We start from the raw sequence: 24,314 nt of genomic DNA, 5'->3' as shown, positions 1-24,314 counted from the left end.
CTGCGCCATCTATGATGGCGGAATTGACGATTTGGTGGGAATTTTCTCTTACATAGGATAAATTATAATAGAAATGTGCTTATCATTTGAATCGGAATTGATTGATGAATCAAAATTAGAATAGGTCAATAACCATGCTCGGTAAGTTTAGAGTCTATCTTTATGCTTAAGTTGATCAGTTCAGATATGATGATGCGTCAAAAATGTATTTCGTTTCCCAAGCATGTATAAGCTAATTCTTCCATTTCTTAATAATAATAATAGCAGGGATGAGTATTTACTTATCGCCTCGAAACTATTAAAAAATTTTGTTGTAATATCTAGGGATTAAAAACCTATTTCAATTGCATTAAAACGTACATCAATCCGATGATAATACCAGAACAGATATATATATATATATATATATATATAATATATATATATATATATATATATATATATATATTAGTCCACTCACAGGCCACAGTACACATGTAGGCACATTCCATAATGTATTTAAATCAAATCAATTTATTTGTCATTTGAACGAAAACAATACAAACATTTAGATAGGAGAAGCATATATTAAAAACCTTATTCAAGTAATTTATTTTTTGTATTTTATATTATCATGTCATATGTATATTGTATTGTATCATTGTATTCTCAGTATTGGCCCGGCGGCTGCTGAGGCTGTTTTGCGGTCTCCTTATGTGTAGTGATATTGCTCCTAATAGTCCGTCCTTACCTTTTTGGTTTTGTTCGGGTTTTCTTTCCCTACAACCACAGATTCGGTACTTTTTATGTATATTTTGATTGTATGATACCGCAAATTTATATATTTTTATAGTTCGTCACTTAGTTGAACTAATATTTTTGCTTATAGTTTTAAATTTCTCATTTTATTAGTAATTTTTTAGTTACTAGATTTTTATAGTATCTACTATCAATAAAGTATAGTTATTCTTTTTCTTATCGATTGTCAGAAGACTCCTCCATGCACACAGACTTATCGTATGCAATATATAAAGCTCTTTAATAAATTGAATTGAATTATATCATTATCATTGTATGTTTGTACTTGTACCGTATTTGTGAAATATAAAGAAGATATTTGAATTGATATTAATTATTGATATGTGTGTTTTGAGGTGTGAGACAAGTGAAGCCGTCGGGTGAGAAGGTGATGTACGACCTGGAGGCGCGCATCAACGCAGCCGTGTTTCCGTCGCTGCAGGGCGGACCCCACAACCACCAGATTGCCGGCATCGCCCTCTGCATGGCGCAGGCGCAGACTGAGGAGTTCAAGAACTACCAACAACAGGTCAGCATCTCATGTATTCGCAGTATGGATTAGGTTAATGTTTTTGTCAATTAGTACAACACGAACTATTCCTGGACGCAGGACTAGCCTAATGAGGAGTGCACGTAATATTTTTTTGTCATACTTACTCAATTGCAGCTGTTTTCCATGCATTAAATCAAGCCGGTAAACAGCTCTTTGCAGAACAAGAAAACATATGATTTTCATTACAGCATACCATACTGTAAAGAGATTATATGTTCTCTTTACAGTCGAGTATGTTAGGACTCTTCTGAGTCCTAATAACATCTGAGTAGTTGATATACTAACTCAAATAATTAAAGAACTCATTTAAGGAGTTATAAGAAGTAAAGTTATAAGAACTCATCTGAAATGTTATAATTTAGGCCTTTATTATTTTATTTGAGCTCGAAGGGTCTGTCTGTTATGAACTAGGCGCTACGGGCTAGGTCATAATTATCGGTAATAGTTTCTGTTTCTCAGCAACATTATTCTTTCTCAGATAACTATGACAAAAAATATTGTACGTAACTTGTACGGTAACATATTTACCGCATTCGTATGATAATTCTGGCCTCAACTACGTTTCGGGCAGAAACAATCATACTTATGCGGTAAATTATCGTTACCGGACTTGTTACGTAAAGTAATATTTTTGTCATACTTACTCAATTGCAGCTGTTTTCCATGCATTAAATCCAGCCGGTAAACAGCTGTTTGCAGAACAAGAAAACATGTGATTTTCATTACAACATACTATACTGTAAAGAGATCATATGTTTTCTTTACAGTCGAGTATGTTTCCTAGTTCCGAATTAGGAACAGCAAAACTGGTACAAAAACCGCCTTTTAGCGCTCCAGGTGGAAGTTTTGTCAACCACAATCAAGAAATTCCTGATTCGAAATTTGTAAACTAGGTTATGTTTATAGAATGCATGTAGTAATGTCAGCACAAGCAGGTAATGTTTTCTGTTTCTCAATTAGTCTTTTATAGATTATTATGACAAAAAATAGTGTAAGCTACTTGGACATAAATGTATTTTGCTGAGCTCGAATGAAACTCTAGTCTCGGCTAACGCCTCAACTAGAAACATCATTCTCGCCTGCAAAAGACCCCTTCCCGTCCTTGTGACTTACGATACTATATTTTTGTTTATGTTTCATAAAATTGTAAAATGAAGTGAATGAAGATGATTTGATTTTGATTTGTTCTATGTGACCAATGAAGGTTTCCTAAACACAAACTTCAGTTCGATAATCATAACTCTGATAGTGTTTGAGCTATGAAAATGAATCCTTTTAGACAATAATCTTGCTTGTTACTTTCAAACGTATTGGGCAACGGGTATCGAAGCACATTTACGTAGCTGACGGAAATATTTCTTTCACGTAGCTGGCGTCGTAAATATTTAGGCAGGCGGCAGAGTGTGACTGCTAGTCGAGCATGTCGTCTCATTTTTGGCGCAGCGCTTCAACCAATCACTATTCTTGGCTTAGCTTATTTTAAATAATTATTTATTAATTATTGGCTTAGTTTATTTCAAATAATTATTTATTTTAAATATTATTTATCTGTTTATGATGTCAGATACGTAACAGAGCGGAGGTGGGCGAGCATCCAATGTTGATATCATTAATAAGTTGTGAATATTTGTAGTAATATTTATTGTTATATCATGTAGTGATATTGTTGATATTTATTGGTGGACAGTATTGCGTTAGAACGGACATATAGTGGAGTAGTAATAGTGTAGTGTAGAAGTAGTGAGTCAGCAGTTTGTTCGCGATCAAAAGTGGAACAAAAATATTGCATCAAATATCGGTCGTCGACCGCGGAATTCATGCAAGCAAAGCGACCTGCTATTCGCGGCCGTTCTAAAGCTCGCGTTCGCGTTTCCGTGTGCGTGCGTGTTGATACGAGGACTGTTTGAAAGGTATGTTTTCAAAATATGTCTAACTTAGTGAAGCCACCTAGTATTCCTACAGAAGAACAAGGAGAACAGGAAGCCACTAACGACAGTATGGACACCAACACCATGCTAAATACATCAGAAATCCAGTGTTCACCGGATAAATATATCAAATTAAATAAACTCGAAACTTCAACCGAGCAGGTACTTTTCATCGCCTGGAAAGAGACCGATGAGAAGAGGAAGGAATTGGAGAGGAGCAACTTAGAACTGTTGAAAAAAGTGCAGGATTTGGAAGCAAGATTTCTGAATATTGAGAAGAAGATTCACAGCTCACAGCCTACCAGCTCAGCAGCTGAGAACTACTCAACAAATGAGGAAGAATTGGCCAAAGAAACAGAATGGATCAGGACTTGTACTAAGCGGGCTACCAAGAAGAGGAAGCTTAGTACTCCATCGCCAGAAGTCAAAAATATGTCTTGCAAAAGGATTCAACAGAACTTGAATTCTAAAACCACTGACGTGGAGAAGAGAGAGAAGAAAGAAATGCCACCACCCCCAATCATAGTGGATGGTATCAAGAATCTAGATGGACTCCTTAAGAGTTTGAAAAAAGTGTCGCCAGCTGACAAATTTAGAATAAAACTCTTGAGTAGAGAAACGTTCAAAATAAATGCAGTCGACTCTGAAACTTATCGGAATGTTACCAGAGAACTGATTAATGACGGATTTAACTGGCATTCCTATGAAGATAAGCAGTCGAGACCAATAAGAGTAATGATTAAAAACTTCATCACTCTTGTAGTACGGACATGATACTGGAAGATTTGAAAATACGATGATTGAAAGTTCTAGAAGTAGTGAATAAGCTAAAGTGGAAGACAAGAGAGCCATTAGATATGTTCATAGTCTCATTCAGCGCGGAAGAAGATATAAAAAAAGTTTTTGAACTTGAAAATATACTTGGTTGCAAAGTGGAAGTGGAAGCACTGAAGAAGGCCAACCTGATACCGCAATGCAAACGATGCCAAGCATACGGTCACACTCAAAAATACTGTAACAAGGAGCCTAGGTGTGTAAAGTGTGCAGGTAAACATCAAACAAAAGACTGTACAAAACCCAGTGATGCTTTACCAAAATGTATTCATTGCGGGGAAGCACATCCAGCCAGCTATCGAGGCTGCACTGTCGCAATCGAATTGCAAAAGATTAGAAACTCCAATAAAACAAAAAATATTCCAGATTTACGGAAGAACACAGTGAAGAATATTCCACCAAAAATCACAGGAAATACACAAACCCACAATCCAAACAATGAAAGCTCGGTTAAGAAATTAACTTTCGCCCAGATAGTCTCAAAAGAAAATAGACCAAAATTGGGAGAGCCAAAAAGTGAAGTATGGAACGCAAATGGATTGTTACAACGGCAACAGGAGTTGGAAGCAGTTCTAAACATAGAAAAAATAGATATATGTCTTATATCTGAGACTCATTTTACAAAGCAGTCGTTTATAAAATTCAAAGGCTATAGGTTCTATCATGCTTTACATCCCAGCAATATCGCAAGGGGTGGGAGTGCCATCATCATCAGAGACAATCTACAACATCATGAACAAGTGAAACTCGAAAGTGATAGAATACAATTGACAGGTGTAGCAGTGAAAGCAGTCAATTATTTTGTTGTTGCAGCTATTTACTGTCCTCCCAGATATTCCATCAGAAAAGATGAATATTTATCATTGCTTGATATGTTAGGAGACAAATTCATTCTTGGTGGAGATTTCAATGCAAAGCAGGTGCATTGGGGATCGCGCCTAACAACACACAAGGGAAGACAGCTCTATGAAGCAATGAGAGAGATGAGGTGCGAAGCTCTTTCAACTGGTAAACCAACCTAAGAAATCTGAATAACAAAAAGACCCCTGGATTCGAAATGATAACTGGCTTAGTCCTCAAGCACCTACCAAGAAAAGCAATAGTAAAATTAACACACATTTTGAATGCCTCTTTCAGACTCAAATTTGTACCAGGAATATGGAAAGTAGCAGAGGTTATAATACTACTCAAGCCAGGTAAAGAGCCACATGAAGTATCATCATATAGGCCAATATCATTGCTACCTGTGCTTGCCAAGTTGTTTGAAAGGATTTTACTGAGTAGGCTAACACCAATAATTGAGAGACAGCACGTAATTCCAAATCACCAATTTGGCTTCAGAGTGAAACACTCAACAATAGACCAAGTGCATAGGATTGTGAATGTAATAGAGAAGAGCCTAGAAGAGAAAAAAGTTTGTTCAGCAGCTTTCCTTGATATAGGGCAAGCTTTTGATAAAGTGTGGCATGAAGGTCTCCTTTCCAAACTGAAAAAAGTGCTACCAAAGCAATTTACAGATATATTAAAATTCTATTTGACTGATAGATACTTTAGAGTCAGGCATGACAATTCATATTCTGATTTGAAGGAAATAAAAGCAGGAGTTCCTCAAGGAAGTGTTCTAGGACCATTTCTCTACCTACTCTATACCAGCGATATTCCTAGCCTTGATGAGAATACTACAGCAACATTTGCAGACGATACAGCCATATTATCAGTAGACAGTAATATTCATATTGCAACAGAAAAACTACAGAGATCCATCAACAAAATTCAAGATTGGACTAGAAAGTGGAGGATGAAACTAAATGAAGCAAAGTCGATTCACATCAACTTCACCAATAAGAAGGACCTGCCCATACCAATAACAATTAACAACCAAGTTGTACCATATGCCAATGATGCCAAGTATCTAGGTATGACTTTGGACGCAAAGCTTTGCTGGAAGGCCCATGTTAAGAAGAAGAGAGAGGAACTGGGAATTAAATATAAGAAGCTGTATTGGCTGATCGGTAAAAACTCCAACCTACAAATCCAAAACAAAGTACTTCTGTACAAACAGATACTAAAGCCAGTATGGACATATGGTATACAACTTTGGGGGTGTACCAAAGACAGCAACATCAATGTCATACAACGGTTCCAGAACAAGGTGCTGAGGAACATTGTGGATGCTCCTTGGTATGTCAGGAACAGCGATCTTCATAGAGACCTGAACGTTGACCTGGTGTCCACCGAAATCCAGAGGCATGCGGAGAGGCACGAGGGGCGACTGCACCAACACGACAACGTTGAGGCGATCCAGCTGCTAGACAATGGAGGGTTGGTGCGGAGGCTCAAAAGGAGGAAACCGTATGAACTAGTGTAGTGCTTGTTCAATTGGTGTCCAGTGAAAGAGCAGAGCAGTGATTGAGTAAATCTAGCTTCTATAGTACAGTCATAAGTGTACATATTAATTAAACAATCAATATCAGTAAGAATATCTAATGAGATATTCGCTGTTAACATTTTCAAGTAGTATGTTAGGGTAAAAAAAATTAGCTCATTAGTCTCCAGACTAGATAGCTATAGTATTGACAATAAAAAAAAAAATTATTGGTGGACGAGCATCATGACAGGCGGTAACAGCCGAGGCTGTCGGGTCGGCAAGTAAACAGAGCAGGCAAGTTTGGGTTGGTTGACTTGCGGCCAGTCAATTTATTTGTTTTTGTTTTGTTTTTACCGCCTATCATGCTGCTGTTGATGCGGGGGGGGCTATTTATAGTTTGGGTTGTTTGTCTCTAAAAGAAAAAGAAAATTTATTTAGACGAGAAAAAATATCTGAAAGTAATCTTATTCACCACTGTATCTTATTCACTATCAATTGGTCCCATTTTCAGTTGAATCCTACTATTTTTTTATGTTGTTGTTATTGAAGGTGGTGAAGAACGCTCAAGCGCTGTGCACAAAACTGCAATCGCATGGCTACAAGATCTCGGCGGACGGCACCGACGTTCACTTGCTATTGGTCAATCTCAAGTCGGTCGGACTATCGGGAGGCAAAGCTGAGTTCATCCTTGACGAAGTCAACATCGCTTGCAACAAAAATACCGGTTAGCTCTCAATCACAATTTCACTTTTGAAATATTAATTTTTTAATAATTATTATTAAACGAAAATTCAAATCAAATGCTGTATTCACCCCGAAGACTTCTTGCTACTGCAAATATTGACAACAGAAATTTCCATCCAGCTGTTTACCCTGTTGTCAGTATTTGCAATAGCAGAAGTCTTCGGGGTGATCCACAGCATTTAATTGGGATTTTCGTTTAATAATTTATTAATTCATTAGCATTTGAATAATTGCAACATCTCAGTAATTTCCATCTGTATTCATTTTTTTGTGTATGATGCCAACATATTGCCTGATCTTGTGCATTGGTAATGGAGGTGAGTGGACCCACAGTTTTAGGTGGGTTCAAACCGTTGGAAAGTGATTTTGCAGCTCATAACTGTCTGTTAGCAGAACTGGCCTTAAACAGACACTCTTCCACCTGAAGAACCGATAGGACGCCGCTTGTCTTTGTGATAAGATCACCTGTGAAGTCAACCACTCCATTGGCATCAACAATTTACATGAAATTAAGAAGAAGCGGACCAGTCTTATCAAATATTTTGGGCAAATTATCGAGACACATTTTGAAACACATAATTTATACAATGAAGTTCTATGAAATATATGAATTCAATTAAGAAATATATATTATTTTATAATCAAGATACCTGAGACATAGGACTGTTCATCAACTGTCAGCAGTTTTATTTTTAAAATGTTCAATAATTTTATTCAGTTATTTTTATTATTTATATTAAATGAAAATAATTTTTATCAAAAAATCTTGTTTTCAGTGTAATCTATGCGTTATTACTGTACTTATCTGTAATAATTTCAGTTTTATATTATGTTTATTCATTTATTTAATCATTCAGAATTACACAACTTACAGAAAAATATCACAGGCTCACACCCAAAACGGTTCCAATTCTAATTTATACAACAGTCCAAATGTAGCTAGGTTATGTGTCACTTCAGCATTCTTCAATTGCACACTCAATTTACAATTCAAACACAAAAAAATCATTTCTAAATTTAAAAAATACTTCTAAATTGAATTAAATCAATCACAAATATTCAGAAAATTCCAAACTTTGAAAAAACTAAAAAATTTTGAGACCGAAAAGACAAACACACGTGAACAGTGCTATCTTGTTTATGTATCATTAGACTCAATGGGAATTAAATATAAATAATATAATAATTTCATATTTTATTAAGACATGTTGCTACAGGTTTTCTAATGAAATTGATGTTAATGTACGAGTTGTTTCATTAGTTGATAACACAATGTGCATGCTTGTTTGTTTCCTGTATTTGTGGAGTATATTTATTACCTATTATTTCTATGAATAAATAATTTTAGTAATTATGTATTTTTCAGTGCCTGGTGATGCCAGTGCTCTCAATCCCAGCGGTATTCGACTTGGAACTCCTGCCCTGACAACTCGAGGCTTGAAGGAACACCATTTCTCCAAAATTGCTGATTTCATTGACGCAGGTACAATAATTGATCCAAATAATTTAACGAAAACATTCAAATCCTATTATTATGCATACAGCTTGTCTATTCCTTAATTCTATAATTTTAATGTAAAGAATATGATTCAACTTTCTATTCACTCAATTTGATAGATGATACAGAAACTGAAAGTATTTTTAGACTCATAATTTATTCCATTTATCTATTTATTGCCTGGCTGAAAATATTATATTTTTAAAACATGAGTCTTTTTCATTTACATATTATTGTTCACTTACATGATGTCAAAGTAGCGAGAGAAGTGTAATCTGTTATACAATCTTTAGAAAATTAATCCTATAACGTAAATGTTATTGGAATAAGTTCTTATAAAAAAGATGAGGATTCTATTTTGAAAAATACACAACTTATTCTACATCTACTGTCTGTTGAATAATCACTAATAATTCATTCAAATTTGTATTTTTCTTTCCAGCTGTGAAACTAGGACTGGAAATACAGAAGAAATCTGGCCCGAAATTGGTCGAATTCAAGAGGGTGGCAGTTGAAGACTTCAAGGATCAAATTGAAAAGTTGAAAAATGAAGTGAAAGATTTTGCGCTAGGTTTCCCTCTACCTGGTCATGATGATTATTGAGAATATTTCTTCTGTGATAAACTATGCGGTTTTAAAGATTGAGAAACAAACCTACCACCGTAAGTTTTCATTAAAATCACATTAATATCCAGTAGAGTTTTGCTTCGAGTATTAACGTTGGTGCCTTATAATAAGGCCTGGATTCAAGGTGAATTCGTGAACGGCTAAACAATAGCATTTATCAATTTATAATGTAACCCATCATATTAAAAAAATAATAATTATAATTATAATTTAATAATTAATTTTAATTTTTTTATTCTATTCTATTGAATTGTTTTTATTCAAACTACTTTTATTTGAACATTACAGTCCATTTTACCTATGAACATACTTTACATTCAAATTTACTACATTCCATTTTATAATATCAACTTACTTACTCTCGAGAAAATTTTCTTGAAAGAGATAATGTGCCTTAATTCGTGGAAGTCGTTTTTGATCACAGTTTTTATATAAAACCTCATGATTCTCTTATAAACTTTGAATTTAAGTTAAAGCGTAACTTGCCAGTCCTATTAATTAATAGAATGTGATATGAATGTACTATTGTATCTGAAATAAATGTATCAATTTTTATTTCTTTCTGTTTCTCTTCCTTTCTCCTTTTTATTCATTTGATATTGTCTTTGTGTTTATTTTTAATATTTTAATATTCAAAATCTATGTAATCAGTGTGAGGTATATCATTAGTAATCGGAAGCAAGCCCTAAGTAGAATTTCTATCCTCTTGAGATCCTGTAGTAACTATAGTGTAAGAAATATTTGATGATTCATTAAAACCCTTTATTTGTATATTTCTTCATATTCTAGTTTGTAGCATGAAGCAACTATCCTTTCCTTACGATTACTTTAAACGATCAATAGAAATATTATTTTCCTACAGTTACCTTGAAAAGTGACCATTCCTGCACTGATTACAGAACGCAAAGAATCACTTTTCCGCTCTAGTGCGCAAAGTATTACTTTGCATACTCTTAATACTTTGCGTATTATCTTGCAGCCATCCCAATCAGCTGTTGACAACATCGCATTGTTGGCGTGTATTTTGAATGCGAATTTTTTCTATATATTTTTTCTGATTTTTAAATGAAAAAGAATGAGAACTCTTTAAATTATACATTTTGAATATTATTAATTATTCATTATTTAAAATATTTTTTTCATTCATAAATTGATTGGTTGAAAAATTATTTAGAAATTAAGATTTACTCAAAATTATTCAAATTTTTAAATTAATTGGATTTATTTAATTTTGAAAAATTATCGATTATTAATTTCAATTGGATTATCAAGTTTAAAATAAATTAAAGTTGTTATTAATAGCAAAATTATACAGACAAACATTTGATGGATTTCAGCCATCATTTTACCCATAACCAACCACTTCTCATATTTAATGGTAACTGTAGGAAAAATTTAATGCGAAATACGTGCGCAAAGTACTTTTGCTGCACTCAAGAAACCATTCCGCCCTCGCCTACGGCTCGTGCGTAAACGTTTCTTTCGGTGCAGCAAACTGTCACTTTGCGCACTACTTGCACAAATAACTAATTCCTGAATTTCCTGTTCCTTCACTATTATCTGTAGAGAAAAATGTTTATTGGATCAATAGTGTAAGTACGCACACTATCTTCATAAGTAGCATGTATGGTTTGTCCGTCCTTTTTTGAAGATATGAATTATAATTATCAGTAGAAGATTAATCTTAAAAACTTGGTCTACATTTGTACTATTATTTGTAGAGAGAAACGTGTAATGGGTCAATACCACACTCATTGTCATAATTAGACAGACTTTATCTTAGCTGGTGCCTAGATGTGAGTTTACATAAGCATCATTAGATTCGTGAATGTAATATATGGTCTGATAACAGAAGTAGAATTTAATAATGGGGAGGCAGTCGAACAGTGTGAGCAGAACTCACAATCGTAAAACAATATCAGTTTGTTATTGGAACTGTAAGTTGAAGTTTGAAAACAGTTTCTGAAGGAAAGCTCAAGATGTCAACAAAATCTACACGTTAGTTTACATTAGTTTGTTCTAATAAATCGCTTCTTATAAGCTATGATCATCCAGTTAGATTATCTACAATAATGATAATTTATTATCAACTTGAAGTGGAAAAAAATATTAAAAAACTTGCATTTTAAAGAGTTGATCTTGTTTGTTTTCTTTAGATTTTATTTTAAAAAATCAGAAATCGCTTTCTATTATAATATATTTTGCATTATTCGATTTTTGTATGAGAACGGGGTTTCACATTCTGATCATCCGCAATAAAAATGAGATTATTTGAATTTGCTTATTTACTTATTATTAGAATTTGATTACTTGAATTTGATTATTTTAATTGAAACTCAATTTACATTTTTCATGTTTTGAATTTTCTTTAGAAAAACTACTTCCCATTTTCAATTAGGTTTGTTAATTATCATTGATATAAACATAAATTTACTGATTAATTAAAAACATTGAGGAATCGGTCCAACTCGGGGAAAATGAAGTGAATTTCAAGTTATAAGAGTTTAAAGTTATAAGTCGAACAATTTAGTTTGAATAATATCAATGATTTTCTATACCAGAAACCTGTTTCAGTCATTTAAAAGTTTTACCTGTCCTTTGCTCAGAATTTTCATTGATTCAGGAAAACCTGTAATACTTATAAATTTATTTTATAGCATCTCGTGTTATAAACGTCCAATGTGTAGGTCGCTTTTTTCTTTATTATAGGTCAATTATTATTAGTTATCGGTCCCTGTAGGTACTGTATATGAATTATGAATTTCCTGGAATCAAACCACAAGTTTTAAACTATATTGTTCAGGAGCTTCATTTACAGTGAAAAAATACATCCCGATCGTGAGATTATGGGGGAATTACAACAAACTCTCTTTATTATCCGATGTGATTGCTGGAATAACTGTAGGATTGACAATGATTCCACAAAGTATCGCATATGCTGCTCTGGCTGGTCTCACACCGCAGGTAAATTATTATCATTCAATTTTGTTTATAAATGTGAACTCTTTCCAAGGGGTTGACAGTACTTAGCTTGAACTTGTCCAAAATTATGTGTTATATTGCAGGATGAAGTTATATTGATTAGTTACATTTCAAATTAAAATCATTGAAAGGCTCTTAGTTGCAAAACATAGTATAAAATAGTTGACTAAAAAGGTTGTTTATAGCCCAGTAAAGATTCTTGTTATAACACAGTTTGAAATCAAGATCCAACACGTTTCTAATACCAAGGTTGAATTCTGTATCTTATTGAATCAGTCATAGGGTTAGTACCGGTACTCAACTACAATATTTAAAAAGAAAATGATAAGCTATCCCAGGAATTAGTATTCAGATCGAATTCTGTTGACATTGCCAAGATTTTTGTTGTATTTTCATTTATAAGAGCGAGTACAATAATTCAGTGATTAATATAATAATAAAAGGGAGTAGAATTTATAATCATTTTTGTGATAATATATGCTCTTATTATTTGCACGCGAACCAATTTTTTGGTGTGTTCAACATTCATCACTAGCCTAATAGTCTAGATTAATCCATCATTCTCTGAATCTGGGTCATTCTTGAGTTCCCGTTCTTTATAGCATATTACGCCCCCTAAAAATCCCGCTGGTCTCGGCTATCTGAAATATAAATTCAAGTCAGTAGCGTGGAAATTATTCAGGTGCGACCTGAAGAACTATGATACCTCACCTATATCCTGAATCAACCATATTCTCTGATTTAGTTTTTCTCAAGTTAATATGATCAATTCAACACATGCTTGAATAAATAAACTAGGTATCTAACTCAAAATAACGACAAAGGATTAGACAGTCCACATAAATTGGACTTAATTCTGTCTGTAAATGTAACGAATAACTAATTCTACAATAAAACAAATATTTTTCTTTTAATTATTTAATTATAATAACTAACTTTACAATGGAGTACCGCGTAATAAGGTATAGAATATTTATTTAAATTTAGTAATTTAATATTTTATTAAGTATTGGTCCAATTTAAATAAAGTAGTTGATTTATTTATTGCAGTATGGTCTGAACTCGGCGTTTATTGGGTGTTTTGCGTACGCAGTGTTTGGCACGGTGAAGGAGGTGTTCATTGGTCCCACAGCTATGATGTCCCTGCTCACCGCCTCCTACACCAATCATTTGAATGTTCACTTTGTCGGTGTCCTCACACTATTGTCTGGACTTGTCGCCGTACTATTTGCACTGCTCAAACTAGGTAAGTACCACATAAAATGAGTATATTTTTAATCAATGGTTGTTTGGTCATATACGGTACAAAGGTGTTTCTACGTGTAGATACAATGTGTAAATGTTTGAAAATTTATCAGAACGTGAATTTATTGATTCTTGAACTATTTTTATTGAAGTTGATTATTTTTATCCATTTCGATCTGCTTTATAATATATAAAATTAACTCATGCTTTTTTTCACCTAAACATCTATGTCATGCACTCAGTTATTAAAATGTGAGGAAAAATTATTGTCCACCTACAACTAACGCTTTTCATGAGTTCCTGAACAATCTCCAAGTAATTACGGTACACAAATTGTTCTAATTTAATACATTTACAGTATGCATAAATAAATACTTGAGTAAATCTGTGGTTGTAAAATATCATTCTAGTCATCCAGTCTTTTCATTCAGCGTGAATAAATACTTGGGTATAATTGATCACATGTCGGTATAAGATTAAAAAAAAAAATTGTATATTATTAGCATATTCTTATCATGTTCATCACAGCAATTATTATCATCCTTTATAGATTCATCGAATTTTGATCATTTACAGGTTTTCTTTTTATATTTTTTGGATGAAAATTGATTGAAATTTAATATTGTTTTCCAGGTTTTCTCATGGATTTCATCTCAGCGCCAGTGATATGCGGGTTTGTTTCGGCTGTGGCTATAATAGTAGGCACCACGCAACTGAAATACATTCTAGGCATAGCGGGAAAGTCATCGGGATTCATTGGAAGTGTTAAACTTATAGCTAACAATCTGGGACAAATAAGGCTCTCCGGGGACTTGATACTTGGAGTCACATGTATTATAGTACTACTTCTTATGAAAGTAAGTTTTGGTTTCAAGAATAGTTTATTTGATAGTTTTCAATCTTAATTGAGTATATTAATACCCATTATAATAATGTGTGTACGGGTTCCTTTATTCAATAAAATAATAATAAATATATCTTCAACATACAAACAAGCAATCATATTAATAAAATGTACATGTAGTCCAGTCAAATGGTCGTTTTTCAGGAAACAGCCCCGAAAGAATTTTTCTTGACGGTTCTATATGTATTTTGGGGCGCTGAATTCGAATCTGAAATTTGCTGACACGCCAGAGGGCGGCTTCACCCCCAAAACCCCCAAAATTTCAGACTTTTTTAAATTTTCCCATTTTATCTCGTGAACCTTGAGTTTCTCAAAAAAATCATTTTCGACAAAATTTAATAAGAATAAGATTTCCAATGAATCGAGTCGTCGCCCAGGATTCTACCATTTTTGGTTCCGGAGCTACGAATTTTCAAAAAAGGGGTATTTTTTAAATGGTTTTCAAAATTATGCAAACCTTCCACTTCTACCCTATACAACATGGATATTTTTCCAGTATAGATAAAAAACCACACATCACGTGAAAGAACAATTCATTATGAACAGGATTTCTTAGGAATTTTCAAATTTAGTAGTGGGGGGAGGGCGGATATACCCAAAAATAGAAAATCATGTCCTACAGCCGAAATACAAATTTTTCATTATAGGACCTTATCAAGGCCTTCCTAACAAAAAAATACATATTTCGGCTGAAATAGTCTCAAGCGGGTTATTTTCTATGAGAATTACCCGTTAGAAACATTTAATTTCAGTATTTCCAAGTGGGGGAAATCAAAGGACATCATAAGGATACGTCAAGGATCAAAACTTTAAAAACTTACAGCTTTTGACAGAATGATCTGATCTCCTCGTTCTACAGATCATTCTTCTCAGCTCATCAAGGCGGTTCAAAATCATGTATCATAATTGAAATTTGATGAAAAAAAAAATCCACTCTTAGTTTATTTTAGCCCTTAAATACACAGAAAAATGGCCAATTTCTATATTCAAAACTGTGTATCTCGGTAACCCGAAATGATGAAAAATGGTACTTGGTCTTGATTTAAAGAACAGAATCTCCTCTTTCATGTGATGTGGATGAATTTTGCAAAAATATAATCGTGAGGTGAGATACGTTTGATTCAAAAAATCAAGAAATTTTCGATATTTTCCTCATTTTCACAGTCGCGACAGTTTTTCGATAATAAACAGTCATGCAAGATGGGTTTAAGGCGACGTATCTTATAGAGCATGTAAGTTTATTTCATTTGAGACCAATCGCAAGTCTCTATCAGGTATCTTACTCGTTTTAGAGACTATTGAATAACAGTAAAATCGCAGAAAAAATGAGAAAATGAAAATTATCATTTTTTCAGTTAGCTGTAGCTTTTGAACGGTACTAAAATCAGGAAAACGATTTATGGGAGCGAAAAGACAAGAAAATTTTCTACAACCTTGACTACTTTTTCGATTTTTCAACTGAAGTGTTTCACAAGATACGCAAGTTTGAATATGCGAAGAAATTTTTATACGTTAATCATTTCCACATTCTCTTATATTCAAAGTTGCGTATCTTGTGAAACACTTCAGTTGAAAAATCGAAAAAGTAGTCAAGGTTGTAGAGAATTTTCTCCTCTTTTCGCTCAAATACATTGCAAATACATTGGGTAAGTGAGCTCACATATAGTTCGAAAAAATGTTTTCTATATAGTTTCTTCCAGTTGTTATAATACAGTTTTTAACGGCGGTTTTGAATTTTCTTGGGGTTTCTATCATCGTGATGTATGAAGTAAGTGAATTGTGGAGTTTTAATGTTTATAATAGTCAAATGAGAATATCAAAGCTCAAGAACATTTTTCGATTGAACATTAATTTTTCAATCAACATTAGACTTCAACATTTAAATTTTTTCAGGAATTGAAGGATGTGAAATTGCGAACAAAACGCAAAAGCAGATTAGAGAAAGCCAAAGCCGAAATTGTGAATAAAATAATCTGGTTCATATCCACAAGTCGCAATGCTATAGTGGTTATTGTGTGTATGATAGTTACAGCGTGTTTCCAAAAATACTGTACTCATATTCCATTCACACTCACTGGTGAGTTATTCATCAAATCATAATGAATTATAGTATCCTTTTATATCTCAACAATTTGATTTGAACTGATACTCATGTTTAAACTGTAAAAGTGCCACAGATCAATTTCTACCACGGTTTTCATCCTAACTTGAACGGTTGGTCAATACTCTAATAAGTAACTAATTAATCTAAAAGTTTTAAAAATTTATTGACACATTTTTAAATTTCAAATGGTCATATTAATTTATCATTCATATGTAGCATAAACATTGAATACGTGCAATATTATCATGTGTAAGAAATACAGTTTAATCCATTTTCTTCAAATCATGTGCCCTACAATACAGCAAAGTGTGAACTATGTTTTATATAATCATTCTGCTGTATCTTCAATGAGTAATTATGATGCTAATTTATCGATAATCAGTTCCTAGTGATAAATTCAATGTTTCAATTCCAATCCTTGAATAATAGCATAGGTATCACTGGTAAAGTTACAATATCTCTACAATACAGAATACATAAGATTTAGAGTGGAGTAGAAGAACTTTTTCCACTACCTATCCCCCTGTCATCCTACAAGTGCATCCGCGCTATTATTTGAATTTTTGTATTGAAGCCTACTTGTGTTTGTATTTAGTGGGTTTCAGCTTCAGATATTGGAACGTATGTTGGACTATAAATCACAATGTGAATATTCTGTTGAAAAAAATGTGCATTCTGTTCTAAGCATTATAGTTTCTTGTATCATCCATAGTTGAAACCGTTTCCTTTGACTCATCTAGTAAGTTGAACGAACTCTGGAGTAGTTAAGAAACAGTGATAAGAATCGTTCATCATATTATTTGTCTGTGCTTTTTTAAATTATTTTGATGCGCATAATAAAACTATACAACTTCATAAATCATTGCTGAAAAATATCATAAATCACCTATCAACATTTATAGTTCATTTTATGTTTTCAATGTTTCCAGGCGCTGTGGATTCTGGTATTTCCTCGTTCAAGATACCAAACTTGAATACAACTATTAGCAATAGCACTTACACATTCACTGATATGGCAATGGAGATTAAAACTGGAATCATTATAGTTCCACTAATCGCTGTTATCGAGAATATCGCTATAGGCAAAGCATTTTGTAAGTTATTCAAGACTTTTACGATTGTCAATAAATCAGTTAAATGAACGGAATTTTTGAAAACTAGTGCAATATGAAAGGCTTTAATGAGTGGCATCAAGTGATCAATTGTATGTGAATCGGACAGTTGGATTCCGGAAGTTCAGTACCTAAAGTGTGCTGCCATATATCGTACTTTAAGATAGAAATATGATACATTTTTTGAAACTAAATCTCCAATTTGTTTTTCTAATGTGTCTATTCATTAGATATTGCAAACTCATTTATATTTTCACACTGGCAAATGAGACTAATTATAATGTATAAAGACTTGACGTACTTCTTCATATTTTTCTTTTTTAAAGAGAAATTCAACAATTCTATGTTTAGTAGTTTGTAATTGCATACAGTGTATACTCGCCAATTATAATAATTATTGCGTTATCATTCATTACACAATAAAAAATGCTGTTATATGCTGCTATTGTCAAAATCTATTCATGGAGTAATAAGGGTTCGATTCCTATTTCGCCTGGCATTTACAATATCATTCCCAAAAACTTCCCAGAATTTACAATAAATTCCCAAAAACTTTTATTCATTTTTGACTCTCTCACATTTGTCAGAGGTAGAATATTGTCAATAATTTACAAGAATGAAATAGCTTTAAACTATGAATACAGTACTACCATTCAGTCTTTTCCAGTAAAATCCATCCAGTTATGGTATTTCATTTCAAACTAAGTATATTAGAAACTATGGTGTCAATGACTGTTACGCTATAATAAAACTAATAATACAAGACTTTAAGATGGGTGAAGTATATGATATGGGTCCAATTTATTTTTAACAATTGTTGTCTTTTATTAACTTTTTTTTAATATTAGCGAAAAGCAAATCAGTGGAAGCCCAGCAAGAAATGATAGCATTGGGAATTTGCAACATGTTGGGAGCGTGCTTTGGTGCCATGCCCACTTGTGGTGCCATCTCTCGCAGTGCCGTCGCAAGTTCCAGTGGGGTCAGGTCACCTCTATCTAGTCTATTCTCAGGTAAAAAACCAGTAATAGATTTCAAAAAAACTAATCTTTATTTGAAATCTCTGATGTCTATTGGGCCGATCTTAAACCTGCTCATTTCACGGTACATATGCTTATCTTATTTTATCTTCAACTTTCAACTTCATTTTACATTCCAACTTCATTTCAATAAATCTAATATTATTATCAGATATAATGTAGAATCGTCCCACAACTGAATAAAACCATATTAATGTGGTATTCACTATTCAAATTGAACAGTATCTTACAAGTTCAAGTTGTGTTCTTCATGTAATAAAATAAAAACATAAATTATGAATATCCAATATTTAGTAAAAAATTTGGTTTAATCAGAATATAGAATAATAGCAGTGAGACAAAAATAAATTGTAATTTAAAGTTGTCAGGGGAAGGTTCCCACTTCCGAATTGCATATTCTCAAGACAAAATCATGAGGTAGCTTATATTTTTATTGCTACCTACTAATTGTGTTGCCCATTTTTTCATTGTTTGATATATTATGTTATTGGTTCTTCATTGATATTCTTCATTTTATTATTCCATCTTCAAAACTATTTTTCAAACATTAAAAACTTTATTTTTCAGGATTGTTGGTGCTTCTATCTATATCGTTTCTAAATCCGTTCTTCCACTTGATTCCTAGAGCTACTTTATCGGCTGTCTTGATCTGTGCCGTTATCAACCTTATTGAATGGCATCTTCTACTTGAAATGTGGCCTATAAAAAGTGAGTTATTTGATCAATTCTTGACTAATTTCAAAGTAAATATTTGCTTCAATAATCTATGATAATTCAAATCTATTTTATTTCCACAAAGTATACATTACAATACATTTCCCTGAAAATTACTCCTCTAATATGAAACAAGTCCGTGTTTAGAGGAGGAGTACAACAATAGATACAGTAGGTACTTGAATCGGAGAAGTTAAGTGTTCACAGCTGTAGTTCAAAAACATAGGCTATTTAAGCACTATAATAGTTTTCAAAGATAAAAAATATAACGCTTAAACAATGTATGACAATATTTTGTAAGTATCATCCATAGATAGCTAGGAATGAGGCAATAATAGATATAAGAAGTACTGACAATGTCACCCTAAATTTATCAAACATAAAGCTCAATCATCTACTCATTTTGAACCAGTAATGGTAACACAATCTTATTGATGCACATTTTTTGTGGGTTTAAAACAACAACATTGGCATGTAAATGATAGTTGTAAAAATAATAATAAGTTGTATCATGTTCTTTGCATTCTACATTTTTATCATAAATTGACATCATCTTGCTTATCATTTTTCTCATAATTTCTTTCAATCAGTATTTATCCATGCTACAATAATACCGTAGCGATCTTCATGTACGGTAGCAGTTCTGACAATGCATGTATTTGATATGGTTTGTTTAATCATTCATTTCATAGCCTATTAATTATTTCAGAATTCGATTTCGCTTTAACAATCATCACACTGTTCATAAGTCTTATAATGGGTGTGGAGGTTGGACTTATAAGTGGGGTGGCCATCAACTCATTATACCTGCTTCATCTGTGGCAGGCAACGAAAGTATCGTTTCAAATTGAGCAGGTAATTCTAGGATGTGCCGATTTTGCTGTCTGCAGGCTTTAATGTTTAGACAAGCAATTCATATAATTATTATCTATTGATTTTTCACAAGAAAAAGACGATTTCTGTGTTATATACTGTGTAATCCTTTTCACATTCAACTAGAATATTGTTCATTGTTAATCATTCAACTGCTCTTCCAAAATTCCTTCAAAATGCAATTTATTCAAAACTTTATGAGAAAATGATACTTTTTTATCGTCCAATGACTGATACATGAATTTTCCTTATTGAATCATCCAAATTTTCTAATCAAATACCTACTTCCAAACTTATTATTATTCTTTGGTGGCCTTATTTGATACAACATGCTTGTGGCCTTTTCTAATTCATGAAGTATTTTATAAATTTAAAACATTATATTATATTATATTTCTCTTGAATAGAAAGGTCAAGTTGGAGCATTATTTGCATTTCAATTAAGATGAATATTTGAAGTTCGAGTTGTTTACCATCCTCTAAATAATATAACTAATTATTGTCATCTAATAATTCACTTTGGTTACTTTGAAACCTGACAATATTGACTACATGTCTTTTGAGTTATTGTACATAAAATAATTTATATTTTTCAACTTTTTCATCTCTTATTCAATTCTCAAATTGACAGATAGGAGAGGATCAGTATTATTTGTTGGTGGTGCCTGATCGAGGTCTCTACTTCCCAGCAATTGATAGTTTGAGAAATGGAATCTTGAAAAAAATTGAAGATGGCCATAATTCGAGAACGGATTTGATAGCTGTTGCAATCGACTGTCAGCATTTCATTGGACTAGATTTCACTTGCGTCAAAGTATGTCATTACTTATCAATTTTTGACAATTATAAATTTATTATATTCATAGTTCCTCTAACCAAGTATTTCTAAGTAAGCTGTGGATTGTATAACAATTTTCAAGTGTACCGTAACTTTCAAAGTGTAATTGAGTTCTAAACCACCTGCTATTAGTATTATGTTATCCAGGAATTATACTTGTATGCGATCATAACTAACACCTTTAATGAAATTAGAGGCATTGACTGAATGAGTATGTCCCTTTAAATTAAGTCGGCAATCACAAAAATACTAAGTCAACTGTCAGTTGATTTTCACAATAAATTGTCACAATTTCACAAAAAAAACTTCACAATCAATTGATTCGGTTGTTCAATATGTTGCTCCAAATGTGTGCTTTTTAAATTGAATTGTATTAAGCTGCCGTTTCTGTGCAGATTTGAAATTTGAATATTCTATAGTGTATGTTGAGTTTTAAGTTTTAGTTTGTGTATTCAGTTGAGTTGTGCTCTATTCTTAAATATGTGAATCGTTTTTTAGTTTTTTTTATTGAATGAATATTGAATATCTTGTATTGAGTTGAATTGTCATTTGTTTATATGTTATCATTATTTAATACTGTATTATTTTTTAATGTGAGATCAGTAAAGTCGAATATGGATATGGATGATATTATTGGTAAGATCAACACAATCATATTCCGTAAAATATGATATGTGGAAATTGGTAAGTAGAAATTGATATTTTTTAAATAAATTACAGTTTTTTTCATAAAGACTATGACAGAACTAACTAGGTACTTTCATTGAAATCTTGTTGCAGGAACTATGCGCTCTTGTCTCTGAACTGGAGAAAAGTGGTCGAGGAATGCATTTCATTGTGAATAGCAATTCTTCGAATAGAGACATAATAGATCAGTTGATGCAAGGATACAGCGGAACAGAATCGAATCCAACATTGATCTGCACTAGCAGAAAACATTTGGAAAGTGTTATAAGAGGTGCGAGAATGAAATTCTATACACAAATTGAATTAATATTTTCTTGAAAATCATTTAATACTAGTCTACTGTGTATTTTATAGAGTGTGTATCATACCCTTTACTTACTTTACCCTGTAACCCCATTACTCAATAAACCAGTATTCAAAAATGAAATTGTCCATTGTAAAATTCCGCTCCTACTATTTTGGTTGATAAATTTGATATTTCAAGCAAATATGTTCATTCTTCTACGATATACGAGTCTAATGACAAGATAACGAATCTGGATAACAAGATAACCAAGGGGAATAGATAAAAAACGAGTTTTTTTCATCCTCTGAAGAATACAGTGGTAGCTCTATATAGTCACACTTGTTATGGCCTACACAATTACTTATACTGAACTGTGCAAATCAGGGGCGAATATACAGACCCCTCTGCCCCCTCGAAATAATGAATTTAAAAAAAATGTAGGGATCTTGGCAATTTATACATACATGATAGAACAAAAATTTATAGCTAGGACCCTTCCAAACAAGATAATCACAATCGCGTACCATTCAACTCTCTTAGTACGGATAAGTGTTTACAGATGTAAAATTGTTAAAATCTTGATCAATGTTTGAAAGATAGTAACTGAGATCTTTCCATCATTTGGTTTGTTTAGAAATATATATTTTTATGATTTAATGTCAATAGTAAAGAAGCATAATCTCAGTAAAGTAAAAAGGGCGTTCAGCGCAAATTACCATTTGAATAAACATGATTGACAAATTAAAAAAAAAATCGGTGAAAAATCATACTAGGGATTGATTAGGGATACTTATCATTTATTTGTAACTCTTGAGTGGTATCTTGATGTTTTCAAGACGCTTGTCTTGAAATTAAAAAAATGAAAATCATTGTAAAGCATTGTGATTAAAAATCATTGTAAGCCTCTGATATCAGAATACTAGGCTGTATCCTAGCAGGAATTTGTTTGTTGAATTTGGGGTTTCAACGCTACGACAGGTCTTTGTAGGGAAAATTATTACACATGCCAATAGAAATAAGCAGCATATTACTTTGAATACACATTTACACAACCTTCGTCCGTCTGTACTCAATCCTTATACTCGAAACTTTACAAGATTAACTATAAATAAACATCAACTCACATACTTCATGGAATACTTTGCTAATATAGTCCCACATCACTTTATAAACAATAGAATAACAAGAAAACTAAGTAGTGAAATAGAAGAGTGGGTAAAAGCTAGAGTTTTATTTCAAGATAAGTGTGTGAAATGCTAATTTTGTAATAACTTAAGAACATAGTTTATAATCCGTCTGTTATAGTACGTTTTTCTTGATTCTGTACGATGGGTATTATAGTATATATCCACTTTTAGTCTTGATTAATATTATAATATTTGTATTTTTCAATCGCACTCACTGCTGGCGAACAAGTTCCACTTATGCTAGTAGTGCCTTTTTATATAAATTTATTTACAGTACTCATAATATTGTTAATTTTATTATTGTACTGTATACTTTTAAAATTTTGTACTTTTGTACTTCTAAACATAAATGTGGATGTGGATGTGACAATTTTGAAAATACGAAAATTTGGTTTTTCAGGTAGCATAAGGTTTGCTCAACCCATAATTCACAGAGGTCATGAAGGAGAGGCTGAGAAGAATCGCTCTGAGGAAGCTGTATCTATGATTGAAACTATCACATCAAAACCAGAAGTAGTTTAAAAAGTTTTTAACTTGTTAAGAAATTTCTACCGATGTGGAAAGCTATGTAAAGGATTTACAAGTGAATGATTTTAAATGTTCAATAAATATTTCTAATAATCAAAAATGTCCTATATCCCTCTAAAATTCATTATTTAGGAAATATATGCATCAGGAAATTAAATTTAATAAATTTCCAAAATAGTTATTAATGTGTTACCTCATAGGTTATGTGTACTAATAGTATAATATACACAGTATATATATATATATATATATATATATATATATATATATATATATATATACAGAGTACATATAGTGTGTAGGTTACAAATTCAGCAATAAATGAAGTAGACTGTACAAAAAACATTATATTGCTTTCAAATATTTTCAAAGTAGTTATTGAAAAGTACAAATAACCTTTATAAAGGATGAAAAAAGGAAATCATCATGAAAATAGGTTATGTTTAGGCTACTATTGAAGTACTTGTAGACTTGTAAAATTGTAAACT

General features: G+C 32.4%; 2 protein-coding genes across 6 annotated transcripts in view; both read left to right on the top strand.

The window, feature by feature from the left end:
* LOC111058789 (serine hydroxymethyltransferase, cytosolic) overlaps positions 1–9,884 on the top strand; it is a 34,544-nt gene extending 24,660 nt beyond the window's left edge. For 2 of the 4 annotated variants that reach the window (XM_022346359.2, XM_039434876.1), the window contains exons 6-9: positions 1,134–1,306; positions 7,010–7,184; positions 8,571–8,687; positions 9,145–9,884. In XM_022346359.2, the coding sequence (XP_022202051.1) occupies positions 1,134–1,306; positions 7,010–7,184; positions 8,571–8,687; positions 9,145–9,305 (626 nt within the window). In that variant the 3' untranslated portion in view covers positions 9,306–9,884. The remainder of the gene's footprint in view (positions 1–1,133; positions 1,307–7,009; positions 7,185–8,570; positions 8,688–9,144) is intronic. The other 2 variants (XM_039434875.1, XM_022346360.2) reach the window with 1 other exon arrangement.
* A 1,317-nt stretch (positions 9,885–11,201) lies between these two features.
* LOC111058786 (sodium-independent sulfate anion transporter) lies at positions 11,202–23,938 on the top strand. Of its 2 annotated transcripts, none has more exons than XM_022346357.2 (12): positions 11,202–11,327; positions 12,148–12,293; positions 13,362–13,557; positions 14,190–14,413; positions 16,354–16,537; positions 17,494–17,658; positions 18,525–18,686; positions 19,281–19,421; positions 20,137–20,282; positions 20,932–21,114; positions 21,919–22,096; positions 23,699–23,926. In XM_022346357.2, the coding sequence occupies exons 1-12, from the start codon at positions 11,309–11,311 to the stop codon at positions 23,818–23,820; spliced, it is 1,866 nt and encodes a 621-aa protein (XP_022202049.2). In that variant the 5' UTR covers positions 11,202–11,308; the 3' UTR covers positions 23,821–23,926. The 2 variants fall into 2 exon arrangements, with proteins under 2 accessions (XP_022202049.2, XP_039290808.1); XM_039434874.1 differs by having other exon boundaries at positions 11,215–11,327; positions 12,133–12,293; positions 23,699–23,938.
* Positions 23,939–24,314: the final 376 nt, after the last annotated feature.

Source organism: Nilaparvata lugens, chromosome 8, assembly GCF_014356525.2.
Source record: "Nilaparvata lugens isolate BPH chromosome 8, ASM1435652v1, whole genome shotgun sequence".
Taxonomy (NCBI): domain Eukaryota; kingdom Metazoa; phylum Arthropoda; class Insecta; order Hemiptera; family Delphacidae; genus Nilaparvata; species Nilaparvata lugens.
This window is presented reverse-complemented; position numbering and strand designations above follow the sequence as displayed.